Source organism: Patiria miniata, unplaced genomic scaffold (genome assembly GCF_015706575.1).
Source record: "Patiria miniata isolate m_02_andy unplaced genomic scaffold, ASM1570657v1 HiC_scaffold_19, whole genome shotgun sequence".
Taxonomy (NCBI): domain Eukaryota; kingdom Metazoa; phylum Echinodermata; class Asteroidea; order Valvatida; family Asterinidae; genus Patiria; species Patiria miniata.
Genome location: NW_024037057.1, coordinates 11761254 through 11785845, shown reverse-complemented (window position 1 = coordinate 11785845; position 24592 = coordinate 11761254). Strand labels below are relative to the sequence as shown.

The window sequence follows — 24592 nt, the reverse complement described above, 5'->3', positions numbered from 1 at the left end:
CAATCCCAAATGAAAACGTTTGTTCAGAGTTTTAAAATTAAGTCCAAAAATAAACCCAAAAACTCGTGTTTCAATTTTTTTTACTGCTACTAAACTTTCATTGGAGAAAACAATTGATAAATACTCAACATTTTCTCTCTTTCAACATTTTGTCGAAGAGTGCAAAAGTCGGATATTTAGCCAAAACACGTCCCAAGAACTGACCAAGTTATTAGTTCATGCTATCAGATCTCACGCGTACACTTTTGCATGAAACTTATAGCGTGCAGTGAACTAATTAAAGTGAGAATTTCTACGTCAGCTGTCGGATTAGCACATAAAAAGTGCCCCCTCCCCCCATTTCTTTTAAAAAAGGATACCGTTTGGCTTAAAAAAGGGTTGTTGTGTAAATATAGCTGAGGATCAACTCCCTGGTTTTGGGCTTCCACCTGAGAGCAGATTTGATAAAATCACGGTTTAAAAATGGAAATTTGCCTGAGAAAGTGAACGGATGCCATTTGTAAAATGGCTGCATGCAGTCTTGGGAATTCGGGAGGTGATTATGTTTTGTTGTGAATATTTAAAAATGTAATTGGCTAACCCACCAAAAATTTAAAAGAAATAGGCAGATGAAGGATAAGACAATAATTACATTTTTGTTTGAGAAACCCCAGTGATGTCGGCTTGCATGCAGCTATTTGGCCCTGAACTTTGTTGATTTTATTTTTAGGCCTACACTGTTGGGGCTTGAATTGGTTCAGTGCACCATGCCTGGACTAAAACCGCGCTGTAACTGAAGCGCCCTCAATCGACGACCAACGACGACAGAGAAAAAAGAGGTTTTGTGACCTCCGTTCGGTAAGTAAAAGTCTCGTAAATTCCACCATTTCGTGTGACACTTCAGGGATTTTTGAACCTACCTACAGCTACCTGTGCATATCAAGATTATATTTATGTGAAATACTGGGACCAAAATGGTCATGACTGAGTTTGGAATTATCGAAATGGAAAATGTTTCACTTTCACCACGCCGACTGTCAGACTGTACTAGCTCTACTGAGTGGAGCGTTGAATTGCGGGTACCCCTCCATACAAACGCTCCACCGATTTGCCATACTTTGGTGGCACTTACACGGTCGTCATGACGGTATGCATTTTGTGCATGCCCTCGCGAGGACAAAAGGCCCAAAAAAACTGATACAGAAAATACAAATGAGAAAGGCAGTAACCCTGGATAGATCCACACATTCATGACATTCCATAAGACCCCTCAAATTGTTTCAAATAACCGGTAATTTTGAAAAAAGAACAAAATAGTCTGAACTTACCGCTCACAATTAAATGTGTCTGCCGAGTTGCACAGTCTATTTCACTGACATGACTGATGCATAATTCATTGCGCGCGTGTGTGACGTCACTATTGAAGAAAAACAAGTTGCGCTTACTCATAGCTGTTTCATGTAGTCATATGTGCCCCGCGCCGTCTGACTGCGGGTTTTTGGTGCGGGGCACATATCAGTACATGAAACAGTCATTGATTAAGCGCGACTTGTTTTTCTTCAATAGTGACGTCACATTATTTACTTATTTTTCATCATTTTGGCCAAAAGACTGACAGAATCGAGCGACGTTTGTTCTGCGCATATTACGTGAGTACATGTATGTCATGAGGTAGGCCCTACGGAGTTTAGGGGCAAACTGTGCAGCTGTCTGTGGGAAATGTCTGTGTTTTGATGGACGTTTTTGTACTTAAAAGAAACATCTGGCATGTCTGGTACTACATTTTATTTCTCCAAGTTCAGCCTCGAGACTAAGACACTGAACATGCTGAATGAAGAGGTCAGTCTTTGCAAACAGTTGGACCATGTTTGGACATGTACCAGTCTAGTCTTTAGCCTCATTTTGAAAACATGTGACTTCCCTCAAAAATAAAAGGTGCAAAATATGGAAGAAAAGTCTCCTTTAAAAAGTGAATTGAGTCTTCAAACTTTGTTGATGAAATACTGAGGACCTGTTCTTTGTCTGACATTTTTTGGTAAAATATTTAATTTTTTACAATTTCCTTATTCAAGCAACTGTATCGACCCTAAAAATCATAACCACATACCAGCCCCTTTGACAATTTCAGCTCATAAAAAGTTGCAGAAGCAAATGTGAAGACTTCTAAATGTTTTGAAGATGGTAGAGACAATTGGTATCATAGATACTGCCATGGCATGTTTACGGGTCGAGCTTCTCGGTAGACAAAGGCGTCTCTGCAGACTGCCTTGTATGGCAACCTTGTCAAAACATAATTTTACTAAGCGCATACTGTTCAGTGCACACGCATGCATACTGGAATGTGTATCCTTGTGGAGACATTCCTTTGTTCTCGTGTACTAAAATTTTCGAGTGTGAAAGTGTAGTTAAAAAATACTCTTATTTTAACCAGAATTAATTTCCTTGGCTGAAATTTTGACTTAATGTCCCTTTTCTAAACTCTTCCATTCGCGACAGATCAACATACATGTAGCTTGGAAATTTCTGGTTTTTGAGTAAAATCCATAGATCTATTTCGTGAAAACCTTGTGGAGACTTATTTATCTATAATTGCCCTGTGGAGACGTACCGGTACATACAATCTTTTGTTCCGTACACACGTCTCCAGAGGGCACGTTGTATCAGGTAAAGAAGTTTCTCACAGGCATGTGTCCCAACCATTGCACGCAATGTACATGTACCAGGCAGGTGCATTTAAACTTGATTTGTGCATTTCGTTTAGTCAAATATCCGATTGAATTAAAACATGTTCAAATAACCAAACACTAAATCTTACTAAATTTATTTGGGCTAACTTTCCATTCTTTATTTTTAGAGTTTGCTTCTTCCAAGTTTGAGAATCTACATGGACACGTAAGGGGGCAAGACAGTCAGGAGATTGTCAAGAGAATTCGCCAACAGGTAGGTTTACAGAGGACAGGTGTATTTGTGCCCGGGGAATGGGGGGAGGGGGGGGGGGGGGGCTGGACACCATTTTCATTCATGTACAGTTGAGTCTCGTTAATACAAACTCGTTCGGACCTAGCCAAATTGTTTGTTATATCAGAATTTTGTATAAAGAGGAACATCAGTCCCATTCATTGTGCACATAAATGCACAGTCGGGACTAAGGCTTTATGTTTGTTATAACCAGAATTTTGTATGTAATAACACAGTTTGTACTAACAAGATTTGACTGTACATGTACATGTACACGTGTATTATAGGGTGCGCTGCAGCTATCATGGGCACTATTTGATACATGTAGGTATTGCTGTTCATCCTGGCGATATTTCAGGCATTTCAATAAGGGAATACATGTTTGCTTGGGAGGTTTTAAACACTCCATTTAAGACTGGTTGCAGTCTGGATGCTGATAGTTTCCCAAGCCGAAGGTGAGGGCAATTATCAGCATGCAGACTCCAACCAGTCGTAAACGAATTGTTTTATACCAACCAAACATATTTATTCGCATTCATAAATAGAATTGGTAAAAAAATCAAAACTATTCGGTCCAAAAGTCAAAACCTGTCTTAAATAAAAAAATTCCAACGATTTTGTTCAACAATTTCACTTCATGTTTTTCGAAACACCCCTCTAGGTATATAGTAATGGAGTGTCCAGCTTGCGAATAAGTCGTAAACAACTCCTATTGTGGGCATTGGCGTGCATCGCACGTTCTGCGTGATGCAGCTGTGGGGTTGCGTTTTGAATTGATGACCATGAAATACACCGGTAATAGTACGCATGCCTACGTGCAAATTGTGAACGTTCAACCAATAAAATGGTCAAATGCACTGGATTTCATAGTACCGGGTAGTTCAAAGTGAATTCGTTAGGGTAACGTCGAACGTCACATTGAAGCCTCAATTGTTGATGTCATAAATTTTCTCTGCTCTTGCTTTTGCATGAAGGAGGAACAGGTTTTTATGTTAAAACAACTTTAGTTAAATGTACATGTTAAGTTACTTGTAAGACCTATTTCTTTTGCTGTTTCAGTACACCATACACACAGCCAAAACAGCGTCATGAGGGTCTAGGAAGCAAGAGTGTTAGGAGTCGTGTTTGTCAGGACAAATTGCCAAAAAGGTGAGTTTGTAGGGGGAGGTGGACCTATACATCCACAGGTGTCGCTAGAGGGGTGGTGGGACAGATAGACAAAGACAAAGGACAGACCCAAGGACAGACAGACAAAGAGAACAAACAGATTCTTTGTTGTTCTTGTCTTTTGTTGAAAGCAGTCCTCAATCGTGAGTGTACATGTATGTGCTTATTCCATGGGAGAGTGTTATATTATAGAGACAAGGGGAAACACAAAACATTGTCCTCAAGAGTATAGTAAAACACAACTGTGTGTGTTTATGTGGGGGGGGGGGGGTCATGACATCTGCCATTTAATTACTATTTTGGCAAAATTGTCCTGTTGGCAAAGGGGCCGGGATGAAGAATGCCATGTATTGTCCGATAGTGCCCATGATTGTCATTTTTTATACAGCCAATTAAAAAGAAGATGGTGTCCCCCCCCCCCCCCCATTTTATGCGCAGTGAACTTTTAAAAAGGATGGTATGGTCACAAATTTGTTTCCCTGAATCTTGAGGTTTCTGTGATTTGTAATTTATTTTCCTGTTTGGGGAATGAAGGGGGAAAGGGGGGGGGGGGATTGAGGTGATTGCCTGTGAGCTCTTTTTATTGGTGTATTCAGGTACAGCACAATAATGCCTAGGTACTAAGGCCCTATGAAAAGGATCTAGATTACTGCTCTTCAACACAACCTGAATTTTAAAAATTGATTTGTACTTTTAATTTCAGGAACATGGCAACTGGTCATGCAGCAGAGGAGACTGCCCCTATCCCCATCGGAGAAGCAAAGATGGACCTGACAACTGTAGCTGAAGTTAAGACAACTCTGTCAGTGGAGATAAGTGAGTCTATGCAGGTGCCCCTCGAAGCTGGAAACTCTGATGAAAACTTGCTGATCAAGGAGGAACAAACATCCTGTGTGGTTTGCAACAATTCCTCCCAAACAGGAGTTCCTTGTGCAGAACACCAACTGACGCATAGCAAAGACCCAGACACCGCTCTGAACATTGTGCCAAGCCAATCAACCAGTAACAGTCAGATTTTTTCTGGAGGAGCACCATTCAAGTGCGGCATCTGTGGTGAAACTTTCTCTCTCCGAAGCAGACTTCGCAGTCACAGATCAGTTCATTTGGCCATGGATACTGTTAGCTGCAGAGTCTGCGGCAAAGCCTTCCACACTAAAGCAGACCTGGAGAAGCATATTCGGATACACATGGAGGACAATCCGTTCAGCTGTGACTCGTGTGGTGAAGCTTTCAAGACCCGAAGAAGACTTTTGAAACATCAAACTGCCAGCCACTCCAAGAGCCAGGAGAGTAACAATGCTTCAGACTCAAGCAAGACCCACAAGAGGGGCTACGTGTGCACTTACTGCTGTAAAACTTTCAAGTGCCGAACTCACCATTTGGAGCATGAACGGATCCACACTAATGAAAAGCCCTTTGATTGCAAGAAGTGTGGAAAGGCTTTCGCCGCGAAAAGCGGTCTTGCCAGACACATGGCCACTCATACATGTAATGCTGGGAATAGAAAAACCTTTCCTTGCAGTAAGTGTGGCATTTCTTTCCCAACGTATTATGCAATTGCAAAACACAGGCAAGCGCATAAGGACCGACCCCACGTGTGTAGCGTTTGCAAGAAGATGTTTGCCAGAGCCAAAAAACTGCAGAAGCATCTCCAAGAGCACAAGAAAGAAGAGCACGTCTGTGGCACGTGCAACAAGAGGTTTCTAACCCATATGGGATTGAAGAAACACAGAGAAAGCCACAAAGCTGTGCAGAAGCTTTACAAATGTCTCAGCTGCAGTAGATCCTTCAAAAAAGCATCCAGTCTTCAGAGACATCAACGGTCATCTCACAAAGCCACCAGAAAGAACACTTGCAAGTTCTGTCAAAAAAGCTTCAAGAAGCTTTCAGGGCTTAATCTCCACCTCCGTACCCATGCTAAAGCTAAAAACATTGGTCGATCTGCTCGTCCGTCATCGGCATCGGGCTCAAAATCCGACAAGGATAAATACCTCTGTGGAATCTGCAGTAATTCGTTTGAAACGTACTATCGGATGAGACAACACAAGCAGATGCACCAGGAAAGGCCTTTCATGTGTGATACATGTGAGGAGACCTTTGTGACGGAAACAGACCTCAGTCAGCACAAGCAAAGTGTTTGCATTGATCCCTTTGTATGCAATGAGTGCCAAAAGACTTTCCCTTCTCTGAAAACCTTACAGAGACATCGGATCAAACACGTCATGGAAAGACCCTACCTTTGTGGTGTTTGTCTGAAATCCTTCAAGAGCACTAACCAGTTGAAAGCCCACATGTTGAATCACTTAAATGGAAAGCCCCATTCTTGTCCTTTCTGTGGCGAAGACTTTGCAAAGCCAAAAAGTCTTCGACGCCACCAACAGATCTGTCAGAAGAACCCAGACAGTGGCAGAGCATTATTAGCAAAACATTCCGACGGTGCATCCGTAATAAATTACCCAGTCAGCAATGATGGTCTTCCAGCATCGCATCGGCCTGAATTACAGACTTTAATGCAGGAAACTCAAAGGGCTGCTGCACTGACGAAAAAGAAAAAGAATTCAGCATTTGGTGAACAGCCATCAAACAGTGCCACCAATTTTGGGCATCTCACTCCTGTAGCTGTTAACCCCAGTGACGCATGCATAGGTGAAGTTTCTGTATCCTTGTGGGAACAGCAAGAACCTAGGTCATCAGACAGTCAGTTAAATGTACAAAGAGGTACACATGGACAATCTGCCTGTGCCATACCAGGTTTCCTGCATGACGTAAGGAACAGTGAAGTGCATGAAACCAGTGGAGAGGTAGATTTGCTGAGAACATTGAACTTGAGAGTACCCAGAGTGGTTCTCAGTGCCCAGCCGTTCAGTACATTGCAAGAGACTTTAAGACACAGTGAATTGAGAAAAGTGTACAGTGATGCAGATGCCCAATCGTCAGATGGTGACAATGATTTTGGACTAAATGACACTTTTGATGACGTGGATGACGACGTCATTGAGATGTCCTGTAGGGAAGTCTTCAGTCCTGGACCTTTTACAGAAAAGCAGGATGACAGCCCTGGTGTCAGTCAGGCCTCGATACAGAGCACATCCGTCAGGTCTGCTAACCAAATTTTGGGTGCGAACACTCCCATGTTGCAGCTTGTCGTTGACAAGATTGAGTTGTTCACCTGTAATATCTGCAAGAAAGATTTCCAGACGAAGCTTCATCTGGACCACCACAAGTTAAGTCACCAAGAAGAGAATCCAGCTGAGATTGTACAAGCGGGCGAGAGCTCCATCGTTCAACAGACGGAAGACACCGAGAATGCACTGACTTGCTTTTTTTGTCAAAAGGATTTCCTTCACTACACAAAGCTGTTACAGCATGAATGTCCTCGCATACAGGAAAAGTTTGGGGAGACGGAAGCCACTACATCTTCTGTGGCTGCTGCATGTACATCAAAGGAGATGTATGAGAACCTGCCTCATGTGTCTTTAGTCCACGAGAACAATGAACCTGTTGTGGGTGAAATCCAAAAGGCCACTGGAACAGGGAAGAAAAGGCAAGGCAAACGTGTAGGTGGTCAACAAAGTTCCCATGGAGCACAAGGTAAAGCCAGTGCCAATTTGGAATCTGTGTCTGTCATCAAGTGTGGAGTAAGTAGATGTAAAAAGGTGTTCGCGTCTCTAGCCCTGCTCAAGCAGCACAAGTTGACACACACCAAGGACAGACCTTATGGGTGTGACAAGTGTGATAACATGTTTCACACTAAAGCCCACCTCAAAGAGCACCATATTCGAGCCCATATGAACCTCAGAGAATTCAAGTGCCAGCATTGTGACAAAGAGTTCTGCAGGAGATCTGACATGAACAGGCATGCCAAGACCCATGAGGAGATCTCGGCAGCTGCTGGTGCAAGTGGCACAGCAACTGGACAAGTTACAGAAGGGCAAGGCGAATGTAGTCAACAAAGTTCTCTCCCAGCAGATGATAGCACAAGTGTCAATTTAGACTTACAGTGCGTCAGCAAGTGTGGAGTTTGCAAAGAGGTGTTTTCATCTATCGACCTGCTCCAGAGGCACAAGTTGACACACATGAAGGACAGACCTTACTGTTGTAATAAGTGTGATAAAATGTATCGCACTAATGCCCACCTCAAAGAGCACCACATGCGAGCCCACACGAACCTCAGACAGTTCAAGTGCCAGTACTGTGATAAAAACTTTCGCATGAAGTCTGACTTCAAGCAACATGCGAAGACCCATAATGGGATTTCGGCAGCTGCTGGTGCAAGTGGTGCGGCCACTGGACAAGTTACAGAAGGGCAAGGCGAATGTGGTCAACAAAGTTCCCTCCCAGCAGAAAGTAGCACAACTGTCAAAATATACTCACAGTGCTTTAGCATTTGTGGAGTTTGCAAGGAGGTGTTTCCATCTATCGACCTGTACAAGAGGCACAAGTTGACACACATGAAGGACAGACCTTATTGTTGTGATAAGTGTGATAAAATGTATCGCACTAAAGCCCACCTAAAAGAGCACCATATCCGAGCCCATACAAACCTCAGAGAATTTAAATGCCAGCATTGTGACAAAGAATTTTGCAGGAGAGCTGACTTAAACCAACATGCCAAGACTCACCGTGGGACTTTAGCAGCTGCTGGTGGAAGCGGTGCAGCCACTGGACAAGTTACAGAAGGGCACAGCATATGTGGTCAACAAATTTCCCTCACAGCAGGAGATAGCACAAGTGTCAATTTAGACTCGCAGTGCGTCAGCAAGTGTGGAGTTTGCAAAGAGGTGTTTTCATCTGTCGCCCTGCTCAAGCAGCACAAGTTGACACACATGAAGGACAGACCTTATTGTTGTGATAAGTGTGATAAAATGTATCGCACTAAAGCCCACCTCAAAGAGCACCACATGCGAGCCCATACGAACCTCAGAGAGTTCAAGTGCCAGTACTGTGATAAAAACTTCCGCATGAAATCTGACTTAAGCAAACACGTCAAGACCCATAAAACAGTTTTGGCAGCTGTTGAGGCAAGTGGTGCCTCCAGCGTTAGAGTTACAAGACTAGCAGCTAAAGCAAAAGGGATTTCCTCAGTCAGTGAAACAGAGCAGGAGTCCAGGGGAGAGGAAACGTTTGCATGTACTGTTTGTGAGAAAACATTTTTTGATCAGTCAAGTCTCTCTGATCACGAATGTGTTCACTCCGGGGAGCAGATGCATGGCTTCAAAAGCTCACTTCAGAGTCATGTAAAAAATCCCAGCGAGTCTACACAAAGCGATGATTCAGCAGTTGGTGACACTGACAAAGGTTCAGGAGTGGGATTGCCTGATACTTCAGTGGCAGCTGATTCTGATGGTGGTAAGGACGTCAAGTTGTCAATCAATAACAATGCTGGTCTTGTGTCCAAAAAGACAGCTGGAGATGAAGTTCAACAACACATGGCCAGAGAGAAAACGTACAACTGTAGGTTCTGCAACAAGGTCTGTAATTTCCGGGCGAGGCTAATAGAGCATGAGCGTGTTCATACACGTGAAAAGCCCTTCGAATGTGACCTCTGCATTAGAGCATTTTCACACCGAAGTGGACTCCAAAGCCATCAAATAGGAACCCACAAGATGTCATTTCTTCCTCGAAGGAAAAAGAAGAGCAATTTGATTCAAAATCAGAAGGCTATGGATAAGGATTCCACTTGCAGCGAATCACGTATTCCCAAGTGTAATGTCTGTTCAGAGAAATTTCTGTCACTTTCATTGCTTAAACAACACAAAAAGCAGGCCCATGTGCAGGAAAGACCATTTAAGTGTGATAAGTGCGACAAAACCTACCTGACTAAAGCCCATCTAAAAGAGCACCGACTTTGGACTCACGACAAGATTCGAAAGTTAACATGTCCAATCTGCCAACGAGGATTCGCTAGGAAACCCCAGCTCAGTCGACATCTACAGACCCACAGCATTAGGATAAGGAGCAATCCTGGGTCTTCTAAAAAAACGCGTGATGATGTGGCTGGGACAAGTAGCAGTACCTGTAGGCAACTATATGGGGTCAGTGAAGAATCATCTTCGCATTTAGCCACTACATCTGAAGAGACTGGGGCTAACTTAGACCTGAGTGATGTCGGACCAAAATCAACTGCTGGGGCTACAGCTGGTGTCAACCAATCAGGGCACATGCCTGAAACTTTCAAAGCCGCTGATGCTGAGAATCGTACAGATGTAAAGGTGCCTAGTGATTTAAGAGTAACTGATTGTGACAACCTTTCAGAAGCGTCATCAGGAGGATCTGATGCAGATCATGGAACAGAAGTCGGGTCGCCAGACACTTCAACTTCTTCCAGAGCAACTGATGCCAAGGATGGTACAAAGATAAGGTTTCTTGCCAATTCTTCAAGAGCAGTGTGCTCTGATGCTGGCTCTGATGAGGCTGCAGAGAGTACAAGCGGGAGTGACATTGAACCTCTTTCAAGTGATGAGTCGGAGAGTGGTGATGGTTTAATGACGCCTTCTGCTGATACTTCAAAGGCATTGTGTTCAGCTGCAGGCTCTGATAAGGGTGCAGAGAGTTCCAGCAGGGGTGCCATTGAACCTCATACAACTGATGCGTCTGTGGCTGGTAGTGGTCCCATAGTGTCCGCTGCTGATACTCCAGGAGCAACTGGTTCAAATAAGGCTGCAGCAAGTCCAAATGACAGCGACACTGAACTTCCAGCAGCCAAACAGGCTAATGATAGTGATGATAAAGTAGGGCTTGCTTCAGATACTTCAAAGGCAGCAGATGCTAAAAGTCTAGAAGTGATGATGCAAGATTTCCCAATAGTAGCAGATTCTCCAAATTCTTCAGAAGTAAGATTGATAGATGCATCACAAGGAACTGATGCTGGTAGTGGCGCCGAAGTAAGGTTGCAGATCGGTGAACAATCAGCACATCTTCCGAATGAAAAGACAGTGATGATGCCTCTTCAAAGCGGTAAAGAGAAGAGTCAGTTGAAGGAAACTCTGGATGCCGTTGATGTATCTGCAATGTTTAGTTTCTGCAATGAAGAGTTTTCGTCGTTGCTCAAACAACACAAAATACTATCACATGAGAAGAAACTATTTCAATGTAATCAGTGTGAGAAGACCTACCGGACAAACAACCGCCTGAAAGAACATCTTCGGACCCACAAAAACGTCACAAAATTCAAATGCCCAGTTTGCAACCAAGAATTTACAAGGAAGTTTGAATTCAAGCAACACAAGCAAACCCACACAACTGATCGAGTAATGATAAAGCCAAAGGTTTCTGAGACTGATCCAAGAGCTTCTGTTGGTGGTGATGCACCTGGAGCAGGAAGCAGTGCACAACCATGTGGAGACCTTGAAGAACTGTTGTCCATGGTTGCTGGCTCCGATGAAACAGATAATTCAAGCAAGAATGAGACTGAACCTCAAACAACTGATGCACCTTTTGATGGTGATGGTCCAACAGTGTCCTTCACAGATGCTTCAAGAGAAACAAGTGCAGCTAGTAGTTCTGATGATGATGCCGGAAGTGACAGTGATTATGAACCACCAGCAGCTGATGATGATGATAGTGATGACGAGGTAGGACCTGTTCCAGAAACTTCCAAAGCAATTGATGATGCCAGTGGCTCCAAAGTTAGATCACCAATCAGTGAAAACTCGGCAGGTCTTCCAACTGAAAAGGCTGTAGTGGATAACGCTCGACCAAGATCGGCCGGAGGACAAAATTACATTTGCAGGTTTTGTGGAAAGGTGTTCATCCATGAGTCAAGGTTGTTGGCACATGAGCGTGTTCACGCAAAGCAAAAAACGTTCCAATGTGACCACTGTGATAAGGCATTCACTTATCGAAGTTCATTTGTAAACCATAACAAAAAGGTCCACAATGTAACAGTGCCAAATCAAAGGAAGAAAGGAAAGCAGAACACAGCAGAAGGCTCCTTAACATGTTGTCTCTGCAATGAGAAGTTTCCATCAAAGACATTGCTCAGGCAGCACGAAACGTGGTCACATGCGGACGAAAAGGAATTCAAGTGTGATCAGTGTTACAAAGCGTACTTCTACAAAAACCATCTTGAGGAGCACAAAATTACGTCTCATAGCGACATCAGGAAATTCAAATGCCAGGTTTGCGATAAGGGATTTCCAAGGAAGTCCAACTTGAATCAACACAAACGGAAAACGGGGCATTTGGATGTTGTAGAAAGAGCCACTTCAAGTCGGAGTGACTTTGAATGCGTAGCATGTAATCACTGCGATGAAAAGTTTTCTTCAAAGACATTGCTCCAAAAACACAAAATGCAGTCACATGGTGAAGGGAGACCATTCACTTGTGATCTGTGTGACAAAACCTACCGGGTGTACAGCCATCTTAAAGAGCACCATATATGGGCTCACACCAACCTCAGAAGATTCCAATGCCGTCTTTGCAACCGAGGATTCCTCAAGAATTGCGACTTGGAAAGGCACAAGGTACTCCATCGGCGCAGAGATCCAAAGTTTGCTGGTGATATTGCAGTGGAAGATGAAGCATTTGTTTACGTGTGTATTTTGTGCAAGGAGGAGTTTTCGTCCTTAGTAAAACTCAAAGACCATGAAGGCTCGAAGCACCAAGTTGACAGACATTATACCTGTTCACAGTGCAAGGAATGGTTTCAGAACCTAACACTTCTAAGGCAACATCAGTTGGATGTTCATACAAGTAGTGAAGCGTTAGCATGCAAGGTGTGTGGCAAAACATGCTCTACGATGTCAAGTCTAGTTCGGCATGAATATGCCCACTGGCATATGAATGCCATACAGTGTACTCTGTGTGGTGGAAAGCACTTGCCATCAAGGCAACCACACAGGGCCGTCTTCTACAAACGTCACAGCAGTTGGCAGTCTGAAGTACAGCGGAGGGCTCAAAAGGGGAGAAGCAAAGTGAAAGAAATGAAAGATGCCTTTCGAAGAAAGAGAAATAGGCGATTCCAATGCATGACCTGTGGCGGAAGTTTTCTGAAGATGTCAAGCTATACAAGACACCAGGAAATTCATGCCGCAGGTGACGAGCTGAACTTTTGCAGTTCTTGTGGGAAACATTTGAAAACCGCGAGACACCTGCATAGACATAAGCTGATGTTTCATCCGAAGGATCAGGTCGCAAATCCAAGTGGAGAACCAAGGAAGTGTGAAAAATGCCAGATGGAAGTCAGAAACAGAAACGCCTTGATCAAACATCTAAAATACATGCACACGAAGCAGTGTTTGCATTCTTGTAAACAGTGTCGAGCATCTTTCCAATCTATTTGGAGACTTCATGCGCATAAGCAGCAGATGCACCCAGCGGGTCCAGTCAAGTTATACGTATGCACTGTTTGCAACAAGGGTTTCCGCATGCAGTATTTTCTTCGCAAACACAGGGCGATACATCCAGGCAAAGAAGAGCTGACTTGTACATTCTGTAGTGCAAGATTCAAGACTGTTCAGTGTCTTCTTTCTCACAAATACAAGAAGCACAGGTCGGGTGAGCAGTTCATGTGCGATTTGTGTGGGAAGATCTTCGCTTCAGCTGTAAGCCTAAAAAAACACAAGGTTATTCATTCTGACAAGCGCCCGTTTATCTGTGAACACTGCGGTAAAACATACAAAACCCACAAGGCTCTACGGAGCCATAGAAAAACGCGCTGTCACGAAACCCACGAGTTCATCTGTCCATTCTGTGGTAAGTCCTACCCTAAAAACAACTACTTGGCCGTACACCTGCGTTCACATCGAGACAAACGGCGTTCCTGTCCAGTGTGTCAAAAGGTCTTTAAATATCAGAGGATTCTTACTGTGCACATAAACAGGGCTCACACAAACGTAAGACCCTTTGCCTGCGACTTGTGCCCTAAGAAATTCCACAGCACAGCTGCACTGCAATCACACCAGCATATTCATACAGGGGCCAAACCATACAAATGCAAGATTTGTGGAGATGCTTTCCGCCAAAAAGGAACTTTGTATAGACACATTAAAGGTGTCCACAAAGAGGGAAAGAAGAACACAAGAAGAAAACAGGGAATGAAGACGCAACAAGCAGGGAAAGAAGACCATAAGGAGAAAACCACAAAAAGAAAACGGGAAATGAAGACCCTCAAAACAGGGAAGGAAGACCACAAGGAGAAAACCACAAGGAGAAAACAGGGAATGAAGACCCCCAAAACGGGGAAAGAAGACAGGAGAAAACCACAAAAAGAAAACGGGGAATGAAGACCCCCAAAACAGGGAAAGAAGCCCACAAGGAGAAAACCACAAGGAGAAAACAGGGAATGAAGACCCCCAAAACGGGGAAAGAAGACAGGAGAAAGCCACAAGAAGAACACAGGGAATGAAGACCAAACAAAAACAGGGAAAGAAGACCACAAGGAGAAAACCACAAGGAGAAAGCAGGAAATGAAGACCCAAAAAATCCAAGGCGCTAATTATCCTGCCAGATGCAACACAGTGCATCAGGTTGAAAAGTCTAGGGCACTTTGGTGCATTCAGCCATCAACACCAGTGCATAAACAAACAATTCTGAAAAAATGAGAGCTATAGTCCCATTGAACAAATCCACAGTTGTATCCTGCAGCATTCGGTGACCACGGACTCTGAAGGCTGAGGCATTTTTTTTTGGTGAGACTTGTGTCTTGATGGATTTTGCTATACTGGGCAGGCTTGTCATTTAGACAGCACTTCATGTTGTTGTGTTAAGCAGGGTTCAGATTTCTGGCCAAAATACCCTGGAGGGTTATTATGGTTTGATGCAAGTCGTGGTCAATTCAACTTGTTCAAATTTGGGCACCTCTGAGGAAAAGAAAAGGAATCTTTGCATTGCTTCGTTTACTTTACATGTACATGTACAGATGTAATACATTTCCTTTGATGGCAGTTACCAGAAATTTGCTATATGAACTGCAAATTTACTTGTTTATAAACTGCATGCTATACTTAAAGGGAAAATACAACATTTGCAAACATCAAAAAATAAAACTACCAAATCATTTTGAAATACCTTGCTGGACTGTTAGTGAATGACAGTGTAAAGAATCCTGTAAAATCATGGCACCTGGTATACTGTCATTTTCAAGAAAAGTGGTATTTTTGTATCAATTTCCAACGCTGATCGGCCGATCAGCGTTGGAAACAACTGGCTTTTTTTTCAAATACTGGCCCCAATTGACCATCGCACTTGTTTGCAATCGATTACAAACCTATGAACGGGTACGAGCCAGCTAGACTGGTTCCCTGACCTTACAATTCCCCAATGTAAGTAAACTGCTCTGTTTCTTCTTATATGGAGTCAGGGATCCAGACTACAGGAAAATGATCGTTTTTCTTGGTTTTTATAGCATTTTCGAACCCAAAACCTAAAAAAAGTCAGTGTAACTATATTTGCTATATATTTCCAACCCCCCAATTCCATCCATTTCTGAAAAGTACAGCAAAAGCAAATGGTGTATATTCCCTTTAACCTGATTTTGCCAAGCATGTACTTTTTGCATAGCTGCAACTTGAGCGATTCGGAATACAGTGCGCCACCAAGAGGCTACCACGGAGAGTCAATTTTTTGCAGTGCATTGTGGGAAACGGTCGACAAATTTTCCATGGCGCGGGCCATTTAAAATTGTTAGTTTGTCCGGTCAGTAGTAGGTGTATGCATATGATAAGATTTATCTTTTTCTTCTCTTGTCTTTTATATCAAGATATGGTGTGTTTTTTTATGAGGCGGAAGAATTGTATGCCTCGATCTATGAAAAAAAATATCCTGAAGTTGTTTACTGACATTTGTTCAAATCGTGGCAAGTCGGCCATGTTTTTGTCGACTGTAAACTTGAAAAGTGGACACTCTGTGACAAGCTCTTGGTGGCGCACCTATACAGGGGGAGTCAAAAAAGAAACGAGACCCAAATGTGGGACTATTGTGTGAAGTAATGCATGTAGCTTTTTTTTTAAATCTAGGATAGGAAAGCCCAATTTATAAGCTTTCTTTAATTCAAGAAGCATTCAGATCACTCATGTAGTTTTCAAGTTACGGAATATTAAACACAACTACCGTTTTAAAGTTCTGTCCACGGATCACAAAAAAAAGGTGTGCCTTCTTTCAGCAAAACGAAACAATTCACACACACCCGTGTGATTTGGTTTCGTTTTGCTGGAAGAACACTTATCTTCTTGTGATCCGTGGACAGAACATTACAATGTGGGTTGTGTTTAAAATTCCCTTACCTGAAAACTACATCAGTGATTTGAATGATTCTTGTACAAACGAAAGCTTATATGGAATGGGCTTTCATATCCTATATATTTTGAAAGTGCTACAGGTACATGCAGAACTTCACTGAAACAATAGACCATTATCTTGTTACAGCCATTTGATTTTTCCCCATTGAAAACAATGTGACCAAAGCGAGGCTGGAGGGAAAAATAGTCTGGTTCCTTTTTATCCAATTATCATTCAGTACTGTTATTGGATACAGGGAACATTACTACATGTACATGTAAAATGGTGGAAGCATGATATAAGTCTATAGTCCCGACATTTGGGTTTCGCTTTTTTTTAGTCCCCCTGTACATGTATTTGGGAATCATCCCTATTCCATTCCGCTTTGTACCATATTGTCGTAAAAGTGGGCTCAGCTTTTCGGCAGCACACAAAGTGGCGTTCATGTGTTTGGGTAGCCTTTCGTCAAGGGCACAATGGCTTAACTTGCCGGCATTACACAAAGCGGCGAAAGTACCCATTGAATTTGCTTAGCACCCAGTGAAATTGGTCGGTCTATCTGCTTGTCATTTACAACGTAGAAGATATCAAGAAATTTAGGTGATTTCCAACTATCAGTCAATATTGACTACCGTTTCGAACTACATGTAGTGTTATTGATGATTGTGATATCCACTCAGCTAAAACTTCAACAGGTTTAAGTTTTTGAACATTCCTTAAGGAATTTTAAGTAGTATTTTATATGGAGCGAACAGAATGCAAGAAAAGCAAATGACCCTATATCCCTTTAAGGCTGCCTGGCCAGGTTGAATTTGAAAATGTCAAAAGTCCACAGTACGATCATGTATGCAACTATGCATTACTTGATAATTCCTTTTAATTTTTGTTTCTTAGGAATTTCTGATTGAGAAGAAAAAGTGCGATATTATGACGCAAGGATGTAAACCCAAGGATTTTTTACAGTAATTTGTTACGAGTTGTATTCCTGTTAATGTAATTATCAAATTTGATGTTCAATTTTGAATATATAGTTTCTAATAATTCAATTCAAAGTTAACCTGTAAAAAGTTACATTACAACCACTCTGAGAATCTTTCAAGTTAACAAAAAAGGGGGGCGTAAGAATGAAAAAGAAATAACTTCTTTTAACTAAATAGCCTGTCCTATCGTCTTATCCAAAGGGCGCTGTAAGCAAGGGAACCCGTAAATGGAACTGGGCCGAGTCGTGCCCACAGCCAAATTCCCCTGAAGATTGGAAAAGACGGGGTTTGGATGCGCACTCGTGAACACATCTTGGAAAATCCTGCAATTTAATTCCATGGAAAGTCACGGAAAATACTGGAATTGTGTTATTTGTTCAACAGGAAAAGTAGTGGGAAAAGTCCGGGAATCCTGCACAACCCACACGTGATGATGCGTAATATTTGGCTGTGGCACTACTCCCCAAGTGTGCATTCCAGTATATATTTACTCATTATGCGGAATACTTTGAATGTTTAATACGCCATTGTTATGAATTACTGTTGTCAAACTGGAAGGTTAAATGTACAGTGACGTCCCTTGCCTCAGTGTGATGACTGGCCATATTGTAATTGATGGAAATTTAGTTCAAGTTTTTATTTCTGATGCCGAAAACCAGGTCTTCCCCAAATCCTCCTAAATATACCTTATTCACGTGGGAGCCATTTTCGATCGTGTTCCCTGATTTGTTTTTATATTATATACTGTTGAATGGATGGTGCCAGACTATTTTATTATTGGATTGCATGCCACGCCTCACTTTCCCTTTTTTTTTAAGCGAGGCTAAAAAACATTTGGTATGTTTAATCACAAATAATTGTTCGTTATAGTATGAATTTTATTCGTTGCTTTCATTTCTATATGGAAAGAATGTATAGTGACCCGGCGCTACTTTTTTTTTGCTTGTGTGTATACACAGTTTGGAGTTGTATGAATTTTCCGAGTATTTTCTAACCTAATTGGAAATGTTTCTCAGTCCCAGATTCATACTTTTCCACTTGTTTGTGATGACCGACCTTCATTGAGATAATAATAATATGATATAAGCAGTGGCGTCGTGATGCAACATTTGCCCCGTTTCTACAATGGAGTCTCAAAAAAAATACGTACTGCTTTCAATATTATTTAATATGGCAGACTAAAGAAAACGTCGCAAACGTGTATGGACAGTACATGTACATCTTTTTGGTTCGGCGTGACCCTTGAACTGTATGGTCTGAATCGGCCTGTTGTAAAATAATTTCGGTGAGAAAATGTTCCCTTTAAAGTAATGTAATTTCCCCGCCAAAATTGTTCTTTGTGGTTTTGGGATCGTTTTATTGATCCGACACAAAAACAGTCCATGTTTAACCGTAAAAATAATGTGAAAACACAGCAACTTGTTTCACCAAAGTATAGGTTAATTCAGCATGAAGTTTAATTAATTGAACAAGTTGATTGAACAATAAAACTCTTAATATCTGTATCAATGTACATGTAATATGTCAATAGCCAATATACTGTGCTTTGATGAAATACAGAACAGTTATGTTAAAATGCACCGAAATTGTATATTCATTGATTTGGCGTTGGCGTTCTCGCAGAATTAGTCGGAGTTCCTTTATTTACGTTAATCGACAGTTTGTAACGGACTATAAGTTCTTTTCAACTGTTCTGCCATTCGCATGCAGGATGAAATTAAAGGAGAACTCAGAAAAAAAATATTTACCAACTGTATCGGAAAGCATTTAGCCGGAACCTTAATGATGCGTCTGTGAAAGGGTCACTCGACCTGTATAATTCTACATGTACATGTAGTTGGGTCCACTACTTTTCCCGTCCCTTTTCAATGTTGCATGCTTTGTCTGTCTACTTTGTCTGTCGCTCCACTGCTTCAGGACCGTCCTCTTCACCATTTTTCCATTTCAATAATCCTAATTGAGCTGTCTGTTGCCATGCAAAGCCATTATGTTCTTATTGTGTTCTTGACTTGTACCATTCTGTAAATTCTGGAGGTATTCCCCAACTTGCCGTCTTCCCCCAAGAACGAGTATGCATGCGGCAACATACCCAACAAATAAGGCATGTGCATGGAGTTAAGTTCGAACTAGCTTTTGATGATACTTGAGTGACAAATGAATAAGCTCAAGAGATAACAGGAAAGAAAAGATGTCGGTTGATGATTCAATAGCCCTCCCCTCCCCCGGTCAAGGGGGGGGGGGCACCCTCCCCGGATACGCCCCTGTTGTTATTAGTAGTAGTATTATTATTATTTATTCGGCCAACAAATGAACTAAAGTACAATGACAAAGAAAATAAAAATTAAAAATTAAACAAAAATTGGAAATTGAAAAGTAAGACCAGACAAGACTGAAGAATGCGAGTAGGAATGGGTCGGGGAGGGGGAGGGAAGGGAGGGTGGACAGTTTGACAGGGGACAGGAGATAGAGGGATAATGAAAAGTTTATATAGGCAAACGGACATAGCTCAAGTACGCGGGGCGCTGCATACACACACTTCAGAACACCCACGCTACACAACAGGCGCGCACATTTATATACAATGTATATACGCGCGCGCGCGTGTGTGGGTGGCTAACCATGGGCTAACTTATCAAAACACTGGCTGGCTATATTTTTTAAGCCAAAATGGTCGTGGGAATTTATTGTCCAAATAGCATGCTTCTTATATCAGCGTATAGAGAATTTTATAAACTTTATGAATGACGTCACCCCAAGGTTGCCGAACTTTTTGTTTTGACGCTGTGGTAAAAAACACTTGGACATGCGTGCTAAAAAACTAGTTTACGCTTCGTGATGTGCACTATTGAATAGGAGCACAAAGCGTGGATGTGTTTTTTTTTTCAAACTAAAATGGTCGTTACAGTGTGCCGCGCGAGCACTGTCATTGACAAATTTCATTCCTATAGAAAGCTAAAGATGTCTTCTTTCATGTTCTGATCACCCCAGATTTGTACGTTGCCCGGTTTTAAAGATATGCCTGTTTTGGTCTCTCAACAACGCACGCGCACATATACTGAGCGTGTACACGCAGAGAGCAAATGTCCAAAACTGTTCATTACCGTGAAGAACAATATAACATTCCGAACCGGCCAGGGTAAACAAAAGTGTACTAAAACACTGTAGCCCTAAGGCCTGCCAACCCATGCTCGAAATGTCTACACAAAAATTATACCGGTATGCAACTGTAATCGAGGTCAGCAAGATAGTCTTACAAATCCTTGTAATAATTAAAAACTGTATTGAAATCGTATCCTTATTACAAAATGACCTCGACATGATAATGACGCGATCATCGAACTCGATCCGATTCACTCTATCATTCACTTTCTAGGCCTGATCAGTTTTGTTTCGGGCATAATCAACCCAATAACGCGAGACTGTATACCGGTCTTGTCTCCAAACTAAACAGCATCGCTATCAAAGGAAAGGATCTTGGGCGCTGACGCAAAATAGAGGGCGCCATATATTCATCGCAGACAGCACCGTCCCCCTCCCCCTTCAGCGGGGGAGGGGTGCACCCGAAAAAAAAATAATAAAAAATGAAAATCACTGCTTTCCAATCGAGAGGCATATATTGTCACTGTGGCACATGCATGTATGATGACATACGTCACCGGGAAATAATGACATTCCATGACGTGTGACTAGAGCATGTGACAGTAAATCGTTGCGGAGCCTAGCCCGATACGCGATATGCCATGTCAGCGCCGAGCGCATGCATGTACTTCCGGGTTCCGTGGCCAACTTTCCACAGCACTCGAAGAAGAAAAACGGTTGCTAGGCTTTAAATTCCCCTCAGTTGGTTCGAGCATTGCTTTACAAACAAACTGTAGTTGTAAAACCTTTTGGTTGCGCTTTCTTGTCTCGGGCATGGCACTCAATCTTATAATTATTCCGTAATGCAACCCCAACTAAAAAAAATCAGTACAAAGTACGCCACTTTCGCTTTCCCTCGAAAGAAAATCGATTCCTTTTACTTCTTTTTACCGATTCAATAGAAGTATCGACAGCTTTGCGAGCACATAGTAATGAAACGCTGGGTATCGATTCTTTGCAGTGTAGCGAATATCCGCATCGAGTCCTAGATAGTATCGAACTGATAAAGGTCAGAGGTCAACATGACTAGCGAGAGTGTTGCTGTTATATGTAAACATACGGTAGTCCGCTCAGTCTAGTATAGATGGAAAGTATTTTGACGAGTCTTTCAGTTTTGTCCGTTCTTTCGCAGTGTTAACGTACAGCAGAGCAGCAACATTCTCCTAGGCGCTACAACGGTCGATTCCAGCTTCCATCAGGTAGGTTTAAGATGTGAATGGCGGTGAATTTAGTTTCTCCTTGTCATACAGTCGTGACTGACAGTGTCATAGTACAGTAAAGTATGTGACCGGGCGGGGCGCGGCCGGGGTTTAGACTGGGACCTTAAGTGCACCCCCCCCCCCCCCCAATGGAAAACCAGCTGAGACCAACTTTACTCTTTATTTCCTTTAGCCAACAAAATTCCCCAAACGTTCCTGGATCAAAAACGAATTTAACGATCATGACGATTGAGCAATGAGTGAGTCTCATTTTGGAAAGAGTGTTGAAAAAATGTTGCAACCTGACGCTACTTCAGCGGTTTTGTAGGCCCTACAAAGTCTATCAGTCTATGGATTGAGAGTCTAGAAATTTTTCTGAGTACTTCCTAACAAAATTGGACATTTTTCAGTCCCAGATTCATGTCTTTTTATCATCATTTTCGCAATGACTGACCTTCTTTGAGATATATGAAGAAAAAACAGCATCAGGTTGCAACATTCTTTCCCTCAATTCAGTTTTAAAGGGGGCTTTTCTTAAACTGCAGTGTCAATAAATGTGTGTGTGTGTAAAAGAAGTATTTTATAATTTTTTTTATCTTTTTTGGTGTTTAGTTGCTCTTTTTTTTTTTTTTTTTTTTTAGTGTACATTGTAGGCCTATAAATTTTTTTTCTTAATTTTTAATGTAATTTTATCATAAATGTAAATTGTAATATATGTTTAATGTTTTACTTGGCCTGCAATTGGCAGTTATTTGCTGTTGGCTGAGAGAAATATACAAACAAACAAATAAATGAAGAAATTGGTTATTAGCCGTCTACATTGTACAGCGCATATCTTTGACGGGTATATACAAGTAGGCCTACATTATTAAAAACATTGTATCAACATTTAAAAACAAAAAATTCATTAAAAAAAAAAATAAAGATATTCTTTTATTATTTAAATTGACTCCAGCATTTAATACTATAGCAAAGTATTGCAGTTCTTTTTTGTGATTTTTGGCTCTGGAGGATTTCTTGAAAGAAAATTAAGTCTGGTCTGATTTCCATCTCATGTATACGAAGTAACAAAAACTATTTTAGCACAGACCAGACTAAATTTTGTCATGGTAAAAACTGCATGTTCAGTGTCTATCCGGCAGCATACATGTATCATTAAATTTTAATAAAAGAAAACCGTGCCAGCTATATATCCACATAATCCACTGCCTTTCTTTAAACATTTAGCACTCGAGAGTGAAGCCAAGCGGTTTAAATTTTTAGCTAAAAACTAGACTGGTGCATGTCCAACTTTTTGCAAAAATTGACCCTTCAGTAGTCTGGTGGTGTAACCACAACAGAGAATGTGTAGAAATAGAGCTACATTGTACATGTAGGTACCAGAGGATTTTTTTAACAGTTGAGTGATGCAGTACTAAAGTAAAAAATAGCATCCAGAAATCTTAAAACAAAAAAATTGCTTTTAGCATTAATCTGGGCCGATGTGGATCTAATTTTTCCAGTCTTTCTTCGGTTTCATTGCTGCAGGTAGACGAGAAACAATTGTCACAATGGCTGAAAAGTTTGCCAACAGAGTGAAAGAACTTTCCAGTATCTACGATGCCGTCTCCTCTGCTAATTCCAGCAGGACATTTGGGCAGTTCCTTAAGACAGATCTCACAAAAGACGTTCTCAGAAAGTGTAGCCTGACAGCCATTGACCTGAGGTACATCACACTGGAGTCCAACACCCAGCTGTATTCATTTTCTGGTCATTGGCAGGATGGAATAGCCGCGCACGTGTATTCAACTCGATTCGACGATCCGGTGCCGAAGATGACCAACAATGCCTCTGGTGATGAAACCAGTTGCGCTCGGCTGTTCGTAACGGAGAAACCCATCCGTGTTGTCTCAGTGCAACGGAACGCCATGCTGGAACTATGCAAGAAGTGGGTCCGGGGGCATTATGACCAGGGCCATGCAGAAGGTGATAGGGCCACCAACGGCGAGGGGGATGTGGTAGTTGATGAGCTGCCACCAGCCATGCCACGGAATCTGTTCCAACGTCTTGACGGCCTGTCGTTCCTAGACTACGTTTTGTATCGCGAACACACTGAGGACTTTCATTCCATCAAGGGTGTTGTCTTCGATGATGCACCGGCTGCACATCCTCTTGTTCCCAGCTCCAGGTATCTCTTGCTCTTTGACACCAAAGAGATCAGCCTCCTCCAGGAATTGGTCTACCCGGCTAAGAAGAAGCTTCGCAAGTCAGTTGACGGCTTCCTGAGCTGTGTCAGCGAGCCCAGTCGCCCCCAGGCGCCTCCCATGAAGCGAGGTAGATCCGTCAACACACCTCCCATACCCTCACATTCCCCAGGTGGGCCCCCTCCGCCACCTCCACATCAGCCGAAGACCCACACAGCGCCACCTCGACCAGGCACGCCAACCACTTCAGAAGAGGGGAAGTCGCCAAGCAAGCCTCAGGCAGCACCAAGAGAATCAACCCAGCATCGGGAGACGACCCCAAACAAACCTCCAGCACCTCCCAAGCACACCCCATCTGAGGAGACTCCCAAAGAGGTTGTCAATACCCCACGGGTCGCCCACACAATGCCTCGACTTGGAAAAGCAGCCTCATTGGATGACAAGGTTGAGGAGAATTCACCGACCAAGCAACCCATTTATGCAACACCTCATAAGGAGACCACTCCAAACAAACCCCCACCACCTCCCAAGCACACTCCGCCTCCATCTGAGAATACATACGATGAGGTTGATGTAGATACACAGATGTAGTTCTGAGCCAAGTCATTCCAGCTGAAATATTGAAACCATGAACACAAAAACTTGTATGGGGATATGTAGTGGGAAGCTAAATAAAATGAAAATGTAAGGCCAAAAAAAAAAGTCTCCGGTTTCTGGTATGCGCGCGCGTTGCTGTAGCCATGCGCGTCGGCAAAATGAAAAAGTTTTT

The 24592-nt window shown here is 42.4% G+C and overlaps 2 protein-coding genes across 4 annotated transcripts; both read left to right on the top strand.

Annotated features, from left to right (window-relative positions):
* Positions 1-785: 785 nt before the first annotated feature.
* Positions 786-14398, top strand: LOC119725802. 2 transcript variants are annotated; one of them, XM_038197382.1, is made up of 5 exons: positions 786-837; positions 2834-2919; positions 3997-4086; positions 4808-9519; positions 9961-14398. In XM_038197382.1, the coding sequence occupies exons 4-5, from the start codon at positions 4812-4814 to the stop codon at positions 14328-14330; spliced, it is 9078 nt and encodes a 3025-aa protein (XP_038053310.1). In that variant the 5' UTR covers positions 786-837; positions 2834-2919; positions 3997-4086; positions 4808-4811; the 3' UTR covers positions 14331-14398. The 2 variants fall into 2 exon arrangements, with proteins under 2 accessions (XP_038053310.1, XP_038053309.1); XM_038197381.1 differs by having other exon boundaries at positions 4808-14398.
* Positions 14399-21064: 6666 nt separating this feature from the next.
* LOC119725801 lies at positions 21065-24592 on the top strand. Of its 2 annotated transcripts, XM_038197380.1 has the most exons (3): positions 21065-21118; positions 21574-21640; positions 23168-24592. In XM_038197380.1, the coding sequence occupies exon 3, from the start codon at positions 23191-23193 to the stop codon at positions 24412-24414; it is 1224 nt and encodes a 407-aa protein (XP_038053308.1). In that variant the 5' UTR covers positions 21065-21118; positions 21574-21640; positions 23168-23190; the 3' UTR covers positions 24415-24592. The 2 variants fall into 2 exon arrangements, with proteins under 2 accessions (XP_038053308.1, XP_038053307.1); XM_038197379.1 differs by lacking the exon at positions 21065-21118 and having other exon boundaries at positions 21471-21640.

What these genes read in the sequence shown, in the direction of transcription:
- LOC119725802 (XM_038197381.1), top strand. Translation starts at nt 4,812, where the DNA reads ATGGCAACTGGTCATGCAGCAGAGGAGACTGCCCCTATCCCCATCGGA.
- LOC119725801 (XM_038197380.1), top strand. Translation starts at nt 23,191, where the DNA reads ATGGCTGAAAAGTTTGCCAACAGAGTGAAAGAACTTTCCAGTATCTAC.